The sequence below is a fragment of the Saccostrea echinata genome, unplaced genomic scaffold (genome assembly GCF_033153115.1).
Source record: "Saccostrea echinata isolate AGI-Se365-2 ecotype Australia unplaced genomic scaffold, CSIRO_AGI_Sech_v1 ptg000025l, whole genome shotgun sequence".
Taxonomy (NCBI): Eukaryota; Metazoa; Mollusca; class Bivalvia; order Ostreida; family Ostreidae; genus Saccostrea; species Saccostrea echinata.
Genome location: NW_026889774.1, coordinates 7,307,133 through 7,325,261, shown reverse-complemented (window position 1 = coordinate 7,325,261; position 18,129 = coordinate 7,307,133). Strand labels below are relative to the sequence as shown.

Sequence of the window (18,129 nt, the reverse complement as noted above, 5' to 3'; positions counted from 1 at the left end):
TTGTGTGCCAAGTTATAAAAATCAAATCAAAACTGTAGGAATAGTAACATTTTGAAAGTATTTCAAGGAAATTTTTATTTTTAGTAACCATGACAACACCATTCATCGAAATCAAAAACCGATAAACAAAATTATGTATCTTAGTGTCATCTGCTTGTGTGCCAAGTAATACTGAAATCAGACCAAAACTGTGGAAGCAGTAGCGTTTTGAAAGTTTTTCACAGAAATTTCTATTTTTAGTGACCATAGGAACACCGTTCATCGAAATCAAAAATCGATATACAGAAATATGTATCTTAGTGTAGTCTACTTGTGTGTCAAGTTATATCGAAATCAGATCAAAACTGTAGGAGGAGTAGCGTTTTGAAAGTTTTTCACAAAAATTTCTTTTTTAAGTAACCATGGCAACATCGTTCTTTGAAATCAAAAACCGATAAAGAGAATTGTGTATCTTAGTGAAGTCTACTTGTGTGCCAAGTTATATTGAAATCAGACCAAAACTGTAGGAGTAGTAGCGTTTTGAAATTACTTTTCAGAAATCTCTATTTTTAGTAATCATGGCAACACCGTTCATCGAAATCAAAAACCGATATAAAGAATTATGTATCTTAATGTATTCTACTTGTGTGTCAAGTTATATTGAAATCGGACTAAAACTGTAGGAGGAGTAGCATTTTGAAAAATTAATTGTTTATAGACGGACGGACAGACAGACAGACAGCTAGACGGACGGACGACGGACACCTTACTATCGCATAAGTTCTTCTGGTCTCTGACCAGTAGAGCTAAAAACGAAGACTATATTTTTATTTGTTGCACATTATTTTCCCAGAGTAAAATCAAAAAGGATTACAGTTATGGAAGCTATACATTTTTTTTATTTATATGTTTCTCTTTCTTACACCACTTAAGATAATGATCTTGATTTTTTAAAAGAATTACAGCCGTGGAAACTTATTTTATAAAATGTGATTACAAAAATCAAAGAATGTACGTACATGTATTCTTGCTCTAATAGTAATAGAACATCATTATAGCCTTGTTAGGCTTTCCTTTAATGGATAAAACATCTTGTATTATTAGTGTAAAATATAGTATAACCTTTTAATTTTGTCATTTAAACTTTAAAGCTTTTAGAAATGAACACTTCAAATCACAAGGCTGCATCATTTAACCCCTATTTACATGTATTTGCCTAACAAGAATTTTCCTACCAAAACCATGCAGTTTTCTTCTGGTATCAAACAAGATGTGTTTGTGAAACACTGATGCCCCGGTATGGCAAATTATAGCAAAGGTTAAACTTTCTCAAATGCAAATCAAATATGTTGGTACCTTAAGTAAGGTCTTGTCTCGAGGAATAAACCTGTGAAATATGAAAGCCCTAGCAGCAACCATTGAATAGATATGGAAAAGGTTAAAGTTTTTTCAAAAGTATGTCAAACATCAAGGTCTAGGTCAAATGGTCAAAATTAATGGTGCCCAAGGAAACGCCTTCTCCCAAGAAATACACAACTGAAATATGAAACCCGAAGCACCAATAGTTCAAAAGTTATGACCAGGTTAAAGTTTCCCAAAAGGAGTCAAACACCAAGGGTCAAAGTTGTTGGTATCCAAAGAAAGGTCTTGTCACAAGGATTACAAATATGAAGAATAAAATCCCCAACACCAACCGTTCAAAAATTAGGGCCAAGGTTAAAGTTTTGCTAAAGTAGGTCAAACTCAAAGGTTAAGGTCAAAGTTGTTGGTATCCAAAGGAAGGTCTTGTCACAAGGATTACACATGTTAAGTATGAAAGTCTTAGCACCAATTGTTCTAATTAAAGCCAAGTCATTATTCTACAGGGTCATTTTTCTACAATCCACATGGCGAAAAATGACCCCAAGGCCATAATTTCTACAAAAAGAAGGTCATTTTTCTACATAATATTGACCAGGGGGACAAATTTCTATGTAGACAAATGATCCCCGGTCAATATTCTACGGGAGTCACTTTTCGTCGTTACACCGGGCGGAGGACTGCAAATTTTGACCTATACTCGGCACTCAAGGCCATTGAGCAGAGAGAGATATTTTTCGTGGCAGCACGAGACCTCGGTTAATACGATCTCATCCAAAGGACCGGTCTCCAGGTCCCGCAGTGGGATTCGAACCTGCAACGTAAGGATCAACTCCTTACTCCGCGACTATACAGCAAACGCCCTACCCACTGTGCCACTTGGGCGACACTTCTTTTTAGAAGAAATGTGGAAAGATTTATATAGAGCATCAGCTGTCTGTAGTATTTAAAACTTTTTAGTTTTTATACATTTGTTCTATACTATGTAATATCAATTACCTCTTCACTTATTCTATATGTTGTATATTATTATACCCCCATTGATAAGTGTGGGGGGGGTGTAGTGATGGAGTGTCCGTCCGTCTGTACGTCCTTCTGTCCGTGCGTTACGCGTTGGATTATCCCTCTCTTATCCACAACTCCTCCTTTACCACTGAATAAAATTTAACAATTTCAGAGAATCTTTATTACATAGTGCCATTGTGCACCTCCTCCTTTAAATTTTGACCAAAGAGGTTTTCCCATAGCAAAAATGGACTCTGCAAAATTCTGTATTAGAAACTCTGGAAAAAAATGATCATGTTACTTAAATTGTACCCTGAGTTACATCACAAAGCATTGGTGACCTGAGGGTATTTTTTAACTGGAAAAAGATAAAAATTTACCGATCTCCAAAAAACTCATCAGTTTTAAAATGTAATCACTTGCATGTACATTGGTGCAATTAGAAAATTTCGGTTTTGAAGTATACAACAATACTTAGAGATTATGGAAATACCACAAATTGTAGTTATAAGAGACAACTGGGGGTTACATTTTTACAAGTACAAATTGGTCAACACAGAAGTCCGTAAATGTACATGTATATTGGCATCTATAATAAAATCACTGGTTCGTTAATCTACAGTCTCTGGTTCCCAAAACACGTACGTTATCCAATAAATGATATTGAATACTATGAAGACAGTGGGAAAAACAACACGTGATATTTTGTCCACCAATCGTGCCCTTTCTCTGTCCTCGAGATTTCTAAAACACCAACATTTCTTCTTTTCCTTTTCTTCTTCCTAAAAAAAGATAACGTTTGCTAATTATATTTTACGTGTAGTATGTTTACGTGTTTGTAAAAGCTAATTTTCTTTTTAAAGAGTCTGGTTTATTTAGGTCTCTGTCTGATTTGAACACAATTCACAGTACTGGTAGTACTGGTAGGGTATTTGTAAACTTACCTCCTCCTCCTTAGCTTCGTTCATATTTGACATCACAGATTTTCCTCTTCGTTGTTCAACCCTTGCTAATACATTCACATACGCAAATTCAATTAAAGCAGCAAACACAAATATCAAACACGTTGACATCCATATGTCAATGGCCTTTACATATGAGACTCGAGGCAATGAGGCTTTTGCGCCTGAGCTTTGTGTCGTCATAGTTAGAACTGTCAACAACCCTAAGGAAATTCGGGCTGGTGTTGATTCCACATTCAACCAAAATGATACCCAGGATAATATCACAATGAGGCAACTTGGCACATAAACCTGGATGATGTAATATCCCAGAGTTCGGTGAAGATGTAGCTCCATCTTTAAACAGGTGTAGGTGACTGTAAAAAAAAATGTAGACTGGAGAAGATTTAAAAAAAAAATATTTTAAAAAATATTCCTATGTTAAACTTTAATCGCCAATTGTTGCCCCGGCCTACACCAGAGGTCATGTTTTGAATTTGAATCTACACTACCTGAGGATGCTTTCATTTAAATATGACTAATTGTGGCTAAAAGCATTTTTGAAAAGAAGATTTTTCTACATCTTCCTATAATTTTGATCCCCTCTTGTCGCCCCAGACTACCCCGGGGTCAGGGTTCGAACAAACTTGAATCTACACTACCTGAAGATGCTTCTCTATTAAGATGACTATTCCTGGTTTTGCTGATCTTGAGAAGATTTTTAAAGATATTACCTACATATTCCTGTATATAAATTTGATCCCCTCTTGTTACCCCGCCCTACCCCTGGCGGTCATTATTTGAATAAACTTCAATGTATATTTTGTAATGAAACTTTTATACAAATTTCATTTTGTCTGGTCCAGCGGTTCATGGGTGATGACTCTCTCTTGATTAATCTTCACTATTGATTTTGTAGCCAAAAAGTGAAAGGTCAAGGTCACAACTTCGTTTGTAGTATGAATACTCTTTACTCTCCGGATGACATCTCTAAATATTACTAAGCTTTAGCAATAAAATTTCAGATCATCACCTTCTAATTTTACTGACTTAAAAATGACTCCTATTTATATTGTCGTCAAAAGTTCATTGTCGGAAATTCAAATATTGTGGTATATCTTTTTAACTAATAATAAAGATCCTTTTTGATTTGGAGCCCAAACGTGATTGGTCAAAATTACAAGTTCATATAGGGTATGAACTGGTTTCCAGACTCATTTTAATACTGTCTATAACTAAAACGTGACCCATATTTTTCGAGGTTAAGGAGTCAAAGGTCAAAGTCACACACTTGTGAATTACTTCAAATTATTTCTGGATAATATGTCAAGTAAAGTTTAAGACGTTATCTTGTTTCTGTCGAAAATAATTTGAAAACCCTTTAATATGTATCAGATGAAACCCGATGCTTGTGAATTTCCCATGTTACCCCTGTGATAATAAGTTGAATGGTCACCTTCAACCCCCTGATGGCTTCTCCAAAAGCAGTTCGGCGTTTTCCAAAATTAATTCCATTTTACCATTTAAATTTATTTTTACATATTACAAAGTATATATATATCTAAACTCTTAATTAAAATAGTTCAACCAAAAAAACATCACTTCCAAGTGAAGTATAAAATAAATCAATTACTGAATATATTGACTTGTCCTTGTAGATCAAAAAGATTAAAGCCATTTTTTAATAAAGACGTAGTGCAGACTCGAATGAACTACATGTAGCTTTAAAATATTGATTTTACCATTAAGCTCATTAATCATCGTGTATGTTACAAATGTCATGAACACAAGAATGTTTCAGATTAAATATCAACATTATGTATTAACATACATTTAATGAATAATTCTGCATAGTTAACCCAAAGCACAACCAAGGAAGCATAATATATCTCTTAAACAAACATAGCGGATTTCGATATTAAATAAGGAATTCAATATACATTATAGAGAGAGGGAGAGAGAGAGAGAGAATACCCACCACCAGCGTAAGTAACGTCACATCTGGACTCCTTAATGTTCTGCATTTCGAATTGAGGAAGTTGAAGATTGTCTGATGTTTCTACAGGAGTTTCGTGCCATCGCATAAATAGCGTCTCTGTACTGTATCCATCTAAAAGAGAAACAATATAACAAATCTGAGTACATCTGTTTCTGAAAAAAAATATTCTTTTAAAAAGTGTTTGTCGTTGTTTCAACCTCTGCCAATAGCATAGAATGTGTTTGGTTTATTAGTTTTGTTTGATTTGAAAATTCGGCAAAAGTTGCTCATGTAAATATTATAGTTTTACATGTGTTTTTTTTTTAAATCTGAAATTCTCTTAGGATCCTTTATCAAAAGAATTAATGAATAATGAATGTACTTTTCCATGTAAGAAAATGCTATGCAAACTCTAGGAGGAAATTGATCGGAAATCGTTCTTACAGCTTTCCATAACAATGGCGCATTTTTGATCGTCTAGGGGATATTTCTGCAGATCCATAGTACAAGAAAACACTGCTGTAACTCTGAAATGATAAATCAAGCTACATACAAGCCTAATTATGATTGAAAGGGTCCACAAGTCTATAGCGGCCATTAACCAATTACTATTTCATTTTTATCTCGAAGATAAAGAGCAATTTCTGGAAAAAAAAAATGATCCGAGCACTTATTATAGAGAGATTACAGAGTCCCAAGAGACATGTGAAAAAAGTGTATTTTCAAGGAAAACAATAGCGTGTTTTACTATTAGTTTCATCACTATTTAACTCTGAAAAGTCCTGTAATGCAATGGCTAAAAGATTTTGTGAAAACTCCTAGATCATGTTTAACACAACTAAATCCCACTGCTTTCTCGAAAAAGTTTAATTTGTGAATTAAGAGGTCTTCTTCCAGCTTAAAAAAAGTTTAAAAACTAATATCAAAACATCACAAATGACTCCTTAAAACGAACATCACAAATGACCTCTTAAAACGAACCAAATTTGCCTTTTAGTTGGCCAACAAGGGAGCAGGTTAAGAAGGATGGACAGTTTAAAAAAAACTTCAAAAAGATTAAGATAAGAATTGTCATAATTATAAATTTCAGTACAGCCTCGAGATCCATTTCAGTGATGAAATTGGTTTTTACCACTTAGATATAAAAAAAAAAAACCATGTACATTCTGACGCTCTACCAATGTTTGAAGATCCATTTTTAAAAAAAAAGCAGCTATACTTAATAGCTGTAAATACTAGTACATAACATCAAACCATAATAAAAATAGTAATCATCATCATTCTTCATCGTTATCGACATCAGCTGAACTTTCGGTTGTCGTTACAAACGCATACCAGAGACATGTTTATCCACAACACAAATGTCAGTTTTGATTATGATTACTGTTTACCTCATACTGTATACAATGAGGCCATTCGGATAGACGTGCATCAATTTATTAGGAACGGTGACATCGTGGACGTCTGCTTTCTTCTCATTTACGAAGTAGAGGTCAGGAACCCAGACATCCGCCATTCGCCTATTGTCTAGCTCAAGACGTGTCATGTTTAAAGCAGGGGTGTAATTCATACGGTTATCAATCCATCTTTGTCTCAAAAAGAAGCTCATTGAAAAATCCTAAAAATATTATACACAGATCACAGTGTTTGATGTAGGGAGTAAGCTATGCCGCCACCTTTGAAATTCACCCTTTTCAATTTTTTTTCTCTCCCAAAGCATTTATGTTATCTCTACAGACAATTTCAGTCTTTCAAATTATCATAATTTAATGTTATATATATTTCTCTGATAAAATATTTATTCAGGACACAAGAGCTTATAATTTTGAACGTTTTATTTAATGCTGTAAAATCAATCATTTTCGTTGGTTTATTTTTTCATTGTTTCAGTGATATGAAGAGACCCACAAGTTTATGTTCTCCATAAAATGTGAAAATTTCAGACTACAGTATGATTTTCTTATATCAGGATATCAAATCCCCAAGGATCAGTATTTTTCTCTTAGACCATGAATATTTGACCCAACGAAAATAATTTATTTTACAGAAGTACTACATACCATTGTAGCTTCATTGATCGTGTCAACACTAATGATGTAAAACTGCACAGAAGAATTGACGGGAGTGTCTGAAAATAAATTAAAAAAGGGAGTATTAAGATTTTAAATGAATTCAGTCAGTAAGAAAAAGAGATACATTACATGAAAATTTAATAAAAAGAACATTTATTAAATACGAATTGTTCATTTCATATTGTTATACATACAATAACCAAGGCATTATAATTATGTACTAGTGTCGTTTGCTGGGATAATTTCAGCATTTGAGTTTTAAACAACAAGAACTAAAGTCTGGACACCACCAAAAAAAAATGCGTCCAAATCAAGGAAACAGTCGTCAGATAACGAAGAAAATATTGGTGTTAACAACATTTAACTTATAGATTCCAACCACTATCCTGGCCCCAAGACCATAAACTGACTTAAGTCAAAAATTTGATTTTGAATATCTTAAGTTTCATTTAACGTATTAGCTTAAAAATTTGCAATTGTGCATAACACTCCAATTCAAACATATGAAAATTTTATTTTATAACCAAAATTATTTTGAAAGTTATATCGATTTGAAATTTTGACTTACGTGTGTTCTCAGTTTATGGTCTTGGGGCCTGGAATGTTTGTCGATGGAAGCAATATCCGACTTTTCTTTGATTTCCATGCAGGTATGACATAAACAGGTTGAGTTTTCCCCTTAAGAATGTTTTCAAAGTCATCGTACACATATAAGTATTTTAAAGGTATCCGACTCACATTAGGACACATGCAATTTTCTAACCTTAACTATTCATCATGTATTTAATACTCTGATATTAATTCAAAGCATTTTAGAGTAGAAAAGGATTTACCAGGAGAAGTTTTCAAAAGTGTAATTACCTAAACAGTAATTAACCAGTTATTAATTAATGAAGATTGCATTGAGTTCTATGGAGACAAGCAAATTTTTTGGGGAAAATCAAATACTAAGAATATCAATAAATGCTGTGGTGGAAAGATGTATTTAATCATCAGGAATAACAAAATGATTGAAAACTTTTTTTTTATTTTTACCAGATAGAGTTTTTATAATTGATTTTTATTGATTAAAAGCAAAGGGGGATAACCCTTCCAGGACAGGACAAGGTTGAAAATAAGGACACATTCCACTCTTACAAACTGAAGATTATGTCTAAATATACTGAGTATTCAGTCCATACATATTTGTTATTGACCTTTTGCACCGGCAAATACATAAATTTGTTCATCTGGTCACCTTACACCTCCGTAGCACGTTTAAGACTAAATTGTTAAATGTACTCTACACATCGTGTTCATAACACTTCTAGGACTCAATGTGACGTAAATCTTTGATCCTAATTGAACTGACCTTTCTGAGGATGTCTCGACCACTGTGGCGAATTTGATGCTAAATGTCAAGTGCTTCACTTCATATATGTCCACAACATTGGTAAGAAGATATCCTAAACTATCTTCGACTTTAAACCCTCAAATGAATATGTGAGTTCATGTACCCCCTGTAGTATGTTTGACATTGGAAGGTCAAATACAACTCCATATACTTAATCACAATGATGTTAAGGACGCATACAAGGGCAGTTATGGTATATTCCCTTGCATATTTGTTGTGAGATTTGAGCCGAGCAAAGCCAAAGAAACCCGATACATGTGTAAAAAAGTCGGATATTAATCTAACATCGAGCAAATCGCATCAATTTGCCAATAAATTCCTTTTCTATACTGCAAAGTATATTACCATTGTCGTAATTTGGTGGAATTTTCCCATCATAATCTGTAAAGATTTCTTGTAATATCTTTTCCCTACAAAAAAAAAATAACATTAAAATTTACATTAATTTTACTTTTGATATGATTCAAGCGATATCTATTTTTGCAGAATCTATAACATGAACTAGAATTATAATGTTAAAATCAAATTTACACTCACGAGTAAAATGTTAAAAATAAAAAAAATATACAGAGATTATAAAAGCAATAAAGCATAATTACAAGTACATAGATTATATACAAAGGACCATTTTCTATAAGGTCGTTTTGCGGCCTACAATGACTTCAAATTTTCAAGCAGTACTTTTCTCTTGAAAAACTGCATGAATCAGTAGGCTAATAATCCAGTTTAATGATATTAAAATGAAAATTGGTTAATGATGTTATAGTATTTGTTTTGATATAAGGTCACAAAGTAATGTACTATCGGTCCGTATTAGCATTAGGGTAATGGGAAAACTCAATAGGGTGGGTGTGTTAGGCAACTCCTATACATGTTATAACCACCTTTAACCAACACAAATATGTGCTTGTAAACTTCTTATAAACATAAAAATTGACTACCAGATTATGAACCTTGGTTAAAGGTGGTTAGGACATGTAATAAAAAATTGTTCGCTTCATTTTTACGATATTTGCAGGAAAATCTAATGAATGAAAATGAAGGCTTATGTAGATTATTTCATATTATAAACTTCAGTTAGAGCACATGTTTCTGTTGAATAAACAAAAATAATATAAGCCCTGCATTTTTACTCGAAAAATGTCAATTTTTACCCAAAAATCTAAAATCAAAGGACTGGAAAGACTGGATGTTGTAAAATTACACGTGAAGACAATTCTCATGAACTGTCTGATTGAAATAAAGAAAAAATAACTTTTTTTACATATAAAGGTGTGAATACAAGTTATTAATTACAATTTTTATTATTATTATTATAGTTTACTTTATTTTTGCTACATTTTTGTATTTATTCTTTAGGAGTAAAGCATATCTGTTAGTACTACTTTTAGTAGTGGTAAAAGCTATATTTTTTGTTGTGGGAAGATACATTTTCTATTTTTTTTATTAACTAATTTTTCTATAGGTACATATTCTATAGGCAACTTTTAAAGATAAGGAATTACTTATGGGATGGTTTCATATAATGAGAATTCTCGCCCCAATCTTTCAGAGGGACCCTTATATTTTTCCGTATGAGTGACATAAGATCCAAGTAATTTGTGTTACCTGGGTGTTGAAAGGACTCGATCAATCTATTTGGATGTCAGGAAGCAACACGCATCTTTGTTAGCATTTTAGCTACAAGAACAGCAGTTCTGTCTTTGCCAAGGGGGAGAAGGGTTCCTAAGGTCACATGTGATTGATAATTGATATCTGCATTACCCCATTTTAATTTTTTTCACCCAGATGCAGAGATTATCTGCTTAAGGTGAAGTGTCACAATTTTGATTTCATTATTGAAGGGACCTCCTTTTTTAAAGGTTATACCCAAAAGACACAATGACATTCACCTTTAAAAACGAAGACTTAGCAAAGGGACAGTCACTAGCCTCGTTAAATGTCTTATTTTTGACGCGGCACTAAGAACAAGAATTGAACCCTACGGCCTCAAAGTTCGAAGGCGAGCGGCAAAGCCGTAGGGCCCATTTTGTACATTTGTGTGATATTAGTCCATGGATATACTAAAACTTTTGACATGGATAGTGGAAGGAATGGTTGAAAAGATTCCCATTTTTATTAAGTTCTGTTAAAAGGGGTGAGGGTGATGACAGGGTCTTGACTTTTGTGTATTATATTTTAGATAGCATTTTTTATTAAATTTGTTGTTATACATGCGAAATGAAATGAAATCAATTGAAAACAATTCTTACGTCGTTATTTCATTTTATGTACCAGTATATATTTTAAATACAACCGTTCTGAGTTTTATATACCCACTACTCATATGATTAATCAAAATGTACTTGCATTAATATTTTCATCCTGTACATTAATGTATTCCCTATTTTTGTTAATTTAGAGCCTATTTAATTAATAACAACTAGTTTTTTATTCAATCACAAACAAAAGTCTTTCAATGTTTTCAAAATTTTGACACAAGTGTGATAGATCAATAGATACTTCGAGACAACATTTCTTATACGAGCATTTCATGCGTAAAATAGGTAGCACATCTATAGAACAATGCACAATTACAAATAAAACTTATATGAAATAATAATTTTAAGTTAAATGAAAATTAAGCATTTTTTCAACATAATACGATGTGCATTTTGTAAAGATTTACATTGAAAATATGCAAAATGTAAAGGCATCAAAATCCACGTCATAAAAAAATGTCTTAATCCTTAAATGAAACAATTTTTTATTCATTACTTTAGTTTGATATGTGTCGTAATAAATAAACAATTTTTGATCATTTACATTTAGAAACATGCATAGAAACCTGATATTGATAGACCTACCCTCAATTTTTCTTTATATGACCACCATTTGTCACCTCTAAATCACGTGACTTAGGTGATTGATGTTGAAAACAAACATCAGAATCATAAAATAGAATGATTAAAATTACATAAAATCTTATTTTTAAGAGTTTTTATTGTAGGCCGGAAAATGACCTTACAGATAATCATCCTTTAACCAGAACGTTCACTTCTACTCTATCCACATCACCAACAGGTTCCATACTTATAATTATTCTATTCCTCACAAATAGTTTTCATTAAAAGTAGCGGAATCTCTTGTATTCTCATCAAAATTTATTCTGATCTTTTGTTAAAAGAGATTTTAGACTGGACAGAGTTCAAAAAATTTCATTTGAGTTATTTTAACATTTCCATGGACTGACTATTTAAAACATTAACCTCTCTCGTAGCTAATTCGAAATGCATATCTGATCATGACTATAGACGACGATATTTACGGAAAATATTGAAGACAAATATTTTAGCTAGCATTGCCATCTTGAGAACTTTGGTTAACGATGTTCTTAATTGCTTGTGGATTTCAATTACCATCCATAATTTGAGTCCTTTCAAAAAGTGTCTTCTCTTAGATATTATTTCAAGTTCAATACCTCTAGACTCTTTTTTCAAGATTTTTTACTATCTCAGATGTAGTCTATGAAAATATTCCAAAGTACACATATGTATCGGTTTAGTTAAAAAAATGAAATAATAGTTTATATGCAATCAAACAACGAACGAATCTGAGAAAAGAAAAAGTCATCTTGGATCAGATGAGCTGGAAATTGCGCAATATTCTCTCGTTAACTGTATTTGCGTCAACGTTTTTCTTAAACCACATAATCAGCTATTTAATCTAAAAGCACATTGATATCAAAAGTTATTTAAAAGCATAGTGAAGAAGGGGGAGGGGGTATAAAACTTACACTGTCTGAATAAGCGTGTAAAATTGCAAAAGCAATGAAGCATTCGTTACTTTCAATAAATACATTTGTTGAAGTCGTAACATATGGAACAATGGTGCCTAATGTTTGCTCATTTCTCGTTAACTATTATGATAAGTTATTTTGCCAATGCATTCCTTTCCCCCATGAGCATATTTAAGAGGATCTGAGGTCACATACGTGCCATAATAATATCTATTAATTAGCAATAAGACTAAGAAACCGAGAATTTAATGCATAGGAATTGTCGGGTTAATATCTTTGCCCTTATTATACTGCAAAGAACTTAAGGGAATAAATGTGAGAGAGAAAGCACCGGTTTCAAAAATACTATTTCTTTTAGTTAAAAAATCTTAATTAGAATAGTTATTAGGCTTTGTTGGAAAACGGACTCATTGGTATTTTTCCTTTGATGCTTGCCCGTTTTATAAGAAAGCATATAAATTCATGAACATTGAGAGGTTTATTGCGTCGAGGGAAGTATTCATAACTAGAATCCCAATAGCTAAGGGCATTCAATAGCAATGTTTACACCCAAAAACGTTTTATGGCAAGTTATTGACAAAATATACGATGTTTTTACGATTAAATAACCCATAGGGTGTTTTTGATTTTTTTTGTAATTTCATCAGAGCGAATACAGAAAGTTCCTCAGGCCTGGTTGTTTAAATCAACAAACTCTTTTAAATAATATTGCTTATAAATTTTGTATAGTAAAAGTACAACTGTAAAACACAAAAGTGTCTAATCTGCGGACCTAAGAAAGAAAGAGATCGTGAATAGCAAAGCATGCAAAAATATATCGAGCCATGGGTCGTATATCTTTACGTGAAAATACGCCTAAAAGGGAAGTAGTTTAAAACAATTAAATAAAAAGCAAATGTGTATGATTTAAAATTACTTACTTTCCGCTGTGTGAAAAGATTATGGAAAACCCCATTATTTTCTATTTTCGACGATGATCACAAATGAAACAAAAAATAAATAAAATAGCTTGAAAGGAATAAAAGACGGTTGCAAATATGAAAAAAAAAATTAAATTTCTTTTTTCTCGAAATCTTATGAGACGATAAATTAAAAAAAAAACACCTTATTTAAATAAATATAGAAATACAAATCTTCAAAAAAAAAGCAATTTTTCACGTATTAAACTGTATTCTTCGTTCTAAAAAAAGCCAACAACATGTATCTCATATATTGGATATACAATATCATATTCATTCGTTTGATTTATCAGTATTTCAGTATTTTTGAATTGTTGGCTGTATATATAAGCATGTTTGAAAAATTGGAAACAACAATTGCATAACTCATGAAAATAAAAAAAAATCTTCACATAATGTACAAGATCACATGTAACATAAATGATGTACAAGATCAGATGTAACGTAAATAATGTACAAGATCAGATAAAACATAATACCTTGCACTTTCGGCATAACCCAGAGTGACCATGCAAAGAAAATAGATGGCAAAGTACCTGGAAACAGAACTCAGAAAAATAACTACATACCATGGCAATGAAGAACAGAAAATATAAACGATGCATGAAAAATTAAAAATTAAGAGTCTGAGATATAAAGGACTACCGTGCATTGCTGAACACAGTAATATCGCTCTGTACGGGTCGAATTAAGACATTCATGAGGCTCCCCAATCCGACAATCGTCAACACACGCTCCATGTCTTAAGGAACAAAAAATTCAGTTTATTTCATAATGTATTGTTAATTTCTTGTATGTTACACATTGCATAGATCTAACTACTTGTATATCCACACCAGAATGATACAATTACCTTCTCTTAAGGTATTCAATGTATAATGAAGGGATATTTTGAATCATTTTAAACTAGTAAAATATGTATTGCTAGTTAACGATGAAATGAAATGAACCAAATTTACATTACTGATAACATATAAGCCGACCATTTTGCACCTTAAACGTTTTTAAAGAGTTATCTGTACTTGATAAAAAGAAAAAAAAATTAAATGTTGTCAAAGTATCTGTGGTAAATGTTTATTTCATATTTTAATAAAGAGAAAGTTTATGCATACTTTCACCAAGAGATTCTTTATGAAGTTCAAATTACTTTTTAAAATATCTTAATAACACATACGCTGCCCATAGACTTCAATGTAAAATTCAAGATGTAAATAACTGGACAATAATCAAAATTTTGTAAATTCCTTTGGTGGAGTATTTTTATTTGATAACACCTTCAAAACACTACCATGGTGAAAAATATCGGACCACTCATTTATTAGGTGCAAAATATTGTCGTTATACATTGATTACCTTAACATAGGTGTTTGACCGCTATATTTTAAAATGATTTACTGTACTTCGTGTACATAGTTTTCATACAATGTCGTAAGATATTTGAACCAGTAACTCTCTTGCAGTCACGGGAAGCTTAGGAATGTAATGTAACTTATATCACTTCCTGCTAGATCACGAACCAGGACAATAACAAAAGAACCATTACAAGTGTAGATTCGAATCTTACAGAAATTGGAATCATGTACTTCGACTCATTTTTCAAAGAACGCGGAAGATAGAAAGACATGACATTTAAAAGAACAGTCATAACATTTATATTGAAGTATGTTTAAAAATGTTTATAACTCTGTAAGTATTTGATATTCAAAGCCAGAAACAGTACCACACATTGCAAACAATCAATACTTTTCTATATAGTCAAGAAACTTTAATTTGATCTAGAAACATGAAAGTATTTTTTTCTCATTCTGTCAAGAAAGTTATGAATGAACACAAGAGTTACAAATAAATTTCTGGTGCATGTATCCTCAATTTTCAAATTAATTTTACATACACATAAATTATTCAACTGCAAATAGCATTACATAATGTGCATATCTTAAAAACTGATTTCAAATAAAACAACCCTCAAGATATTTAAACATGGCGGCTGTTGTTAAAATTTCAACTGGCAAAAGAATAATTTTCAGTGAACAGTACTAGCAAAATTAAACAAAAATCGTCTAGCCAAGGAAATAAATATGAAAATGGTTGCTGAAAATTGCAATTGAAAGAAACTGTTCAGTTCTCTTTCAAAATTTTAAGATCTATCATGTAATGTTAAGATCTATTATATAGTGTTTTAAAGTACAATTAAAAAAATCGACAACTCCATCTTGCCATTAAATGAAATCTTGATTTAAAAACCTTCACATGGAAACTTTAAATGACTGTGCAGTTTTTGTGTCGCCTGCGAAGACTCTCTATCTATTAAAAAATAATAATAATCTTTTGGATCTAAGAGGTACGCCTAGGAACTTAATATTTAACATGTGTATATTGCATGTTACAAGAGCAGAGCTATTTAAATGTAATCATGAAAAGATATATTGCATATTTTAATTTTTCAAAGTAGAAAAAAGTCACATGGTAGTTTCGGTATTTTAGATTTTTTTTCTAATTTCAAAAGATACAAAGTACCTTGCATATTTTCAATTTTCAAAGTAGATAAAAGTCACATGGTAGTTTCGGTATTTTAGAAAAGGTTCTCTTTGATAGAATCTTAGAGAGTTTTTCATACATCCAGTTCATTGTCACAAGCTTGCAATCATGTTAGTAAATTTGATATGGAAAACACATGCTAAAAATCAACGTCCTGAATGTCTTATAACTTGATTGTCGCTTTTCAGAAAACTCTTGTTACTGGTTCTTTCTGCATTTCTACTTTTTATACCAAACTGTTCGTGTGTGTTCTGAAACACTCTACATTTGAAACCAACCAATGAGAACATTTTTTTTTTCGCCACAAATATACACAATATGTGATTTAGATAAATAAAAAATTAGTTACACAATCTTCGCAGAAATTATATTGATATATAGAGGAAGAATGTTATTTTCATAAAGAGAAAAGATTTTGAAATAAATCAAGGTAGGGAATTTCGCTACCAAGTTTCTCAAGCAAAAGAAAAACCATAAAGGCATTATCTGAATATTGAATGAATAATTGCCGATTATTCACATACCTTTTGAAAAGATGCAGGTCTTTACTGTCGCCTTGGATTTAACACTCCTGTTCGTCAACAATCCACATTACATATCGAATAAACAGAAAACTGCATGGAAGATACCGCCGCTAGGAATAATAATATTTTTTTAGTACAAAATTTCTTTACAGGTGTTCTTTTCAAATTCAAACATAAAAACCTCGATATGAATATGTCCCATGAAGCAGTATTATATCATATATATGTATATACCAGCTCTCAAAACCATCCATTAAACTGAATCAATAATTATTACAAGGGAAGGGTCAGATAGCGCACATTTAAAGTTCCTCATTACTGCTTTGACTACCCCTGCTTGATGTCTGCACACAACGGAGTGGTGAATAAGAAACTAATCTACACTCTGTTTCTCTCACACGTTAATGTGTACTATGGCAAGAGAGAGCCTCGCATATGTCAATCAATTCACAAAATGCTAAGCAATACCCTCTTTTTTCTGTTGGCTATTACAGACTGCAGTTATTTGTAAATCAGCTCGCCTTAAAAAAAACAGTGTCAAATATTCTCAGTAAAACCAAATTAACAGAAAAAAAAACTTACATCCATTGCACAATTATACTTTTGAAGGAAGCATAGGGAGATAGAAAATTAATTTTTAGGTACGACACAAAGCACAAAACATTATTGTTGGTCTAGAAGAAACAATGACTGAAAATCATTTTGGTAGTTGGCGGTCTGCATGTAATGAGATGTATTCGAATTGATTTATAAGTCTTGCAATAAAATAAAATCTTGATTTAAAAAAATTATATGTTCTTATGTAAAGAGTCGTCTGTGGTCTTTAATGAAATAACTTAAGGAACAAAACGCCTTCCATTTGCTCATTTAAAAGGTATTTTTCAAAGGCGAACTTTTTGCCACAGGCCTTAGTCGACTTTTTTTTAAATATTCAGTAGCAGAAATAAATAAGTGTAAATTTGCAGGCCCGTAGTACACCGGGGGGGGGGGGGGGGGGCAAGTGGGACTCCACCACTTTTTCTGAGTATAGACTTTCGCTGTAGTTTTTAGCTCTACTGGTCAGAGACCAGAAGAGCTTATGCGATAGTAAGGTGTCCGTCGTCCGTCCGTCCGTCTGTCTGTCTGTCTGTCTGTCTGTCTGTCTGTCTGTCCGTCTGTCTGTAAACAATTTTTCAAAACGCTACTCCTCCTACAGTTTTGGTCCGATTTCAATATAACTTGGCACACAAGTAGACTACACTAAGATACATAATTTAGTGCATCGGTTTTTGATTTCGATGGACGGTGTTGCCATGGTTACTAAAAATAGAAATTTCTGTGAAATTCCTTTAAAACGCTACTCCTCCTACAGTTTTGGTCCGATTTCAATATAACTTGGCACACAAGTAGACTACACTAAGATACATAATTTAGTGCATCGGTTTTTGATTTTGATGGACGGTGTTGCCATGGTTACTAAAAATAGAAATTTCTGTGAAATTCCTTTAAAACGCTACTCCTCCTACAGTTTTGGTCCGATTTCAATATAACTTGGCACACAAGTAGACTACACTAAGATACATAATTTAGTGCATCAATTTTTGATGGACGGTGTTGCCATGGT

The 18,129-nt window shown here is 32.3% G+C and overlaps 1 protein-coding gene across 2 annotated transcripts; it reads right to left on the bottom strand.

Moving 5' to 3' along the window:
- Positions 1-865: 865 nt before the first annotated feature.
- On the bottom strand, positions 866-16,899 carry LOC133191928 (glycine receptor subunit alpha-2-like). 2 transcript variants are annotated; one of them, XM_061327690.1, is made up of 11 exons: positions 16,761-16,899; positions 16,527-16,636; positions 14,110-14,206; positions 13,944-14,000; positions 9,073-9,137; positions 7,323-7,390; positions 6,654-6,880; positions 5,707-5,789; positions 5,263-5,394; positions 3,288-3,661; positions 866-3,125 (listed from the first exon to the last, which is right to left on the bottom strand). In XM_061327690.1, the coding sequence occupies exons 3-11, from the start codon at positions 14,202-14,204 to the stop codon at positions 2,955-2,957; spliced, it is 1,272 nt and encodes a 423-aa protein (XP_061183674.1). In that variant the 5' UTR covers positions 14,205-14,206; positions 16,527-16,636; positions 16,761-16,899; the 3' UTR covers positions 866-2,954. The 2 variants fall into 2 exon arrangements, with proteins under 2 accessions (XP_061183674.1, XP_061183675.1); XM_061327691.1 differs by lacking the exons at positions 13,944-14,000; positions 14,110-14,206; positions 16,527-16,636; positions 16,761-16,899 and adding an exon at positions 13,426-13,462.
- Positions 16,900-18,129: the final 1,230 nt, after the last annotated feature.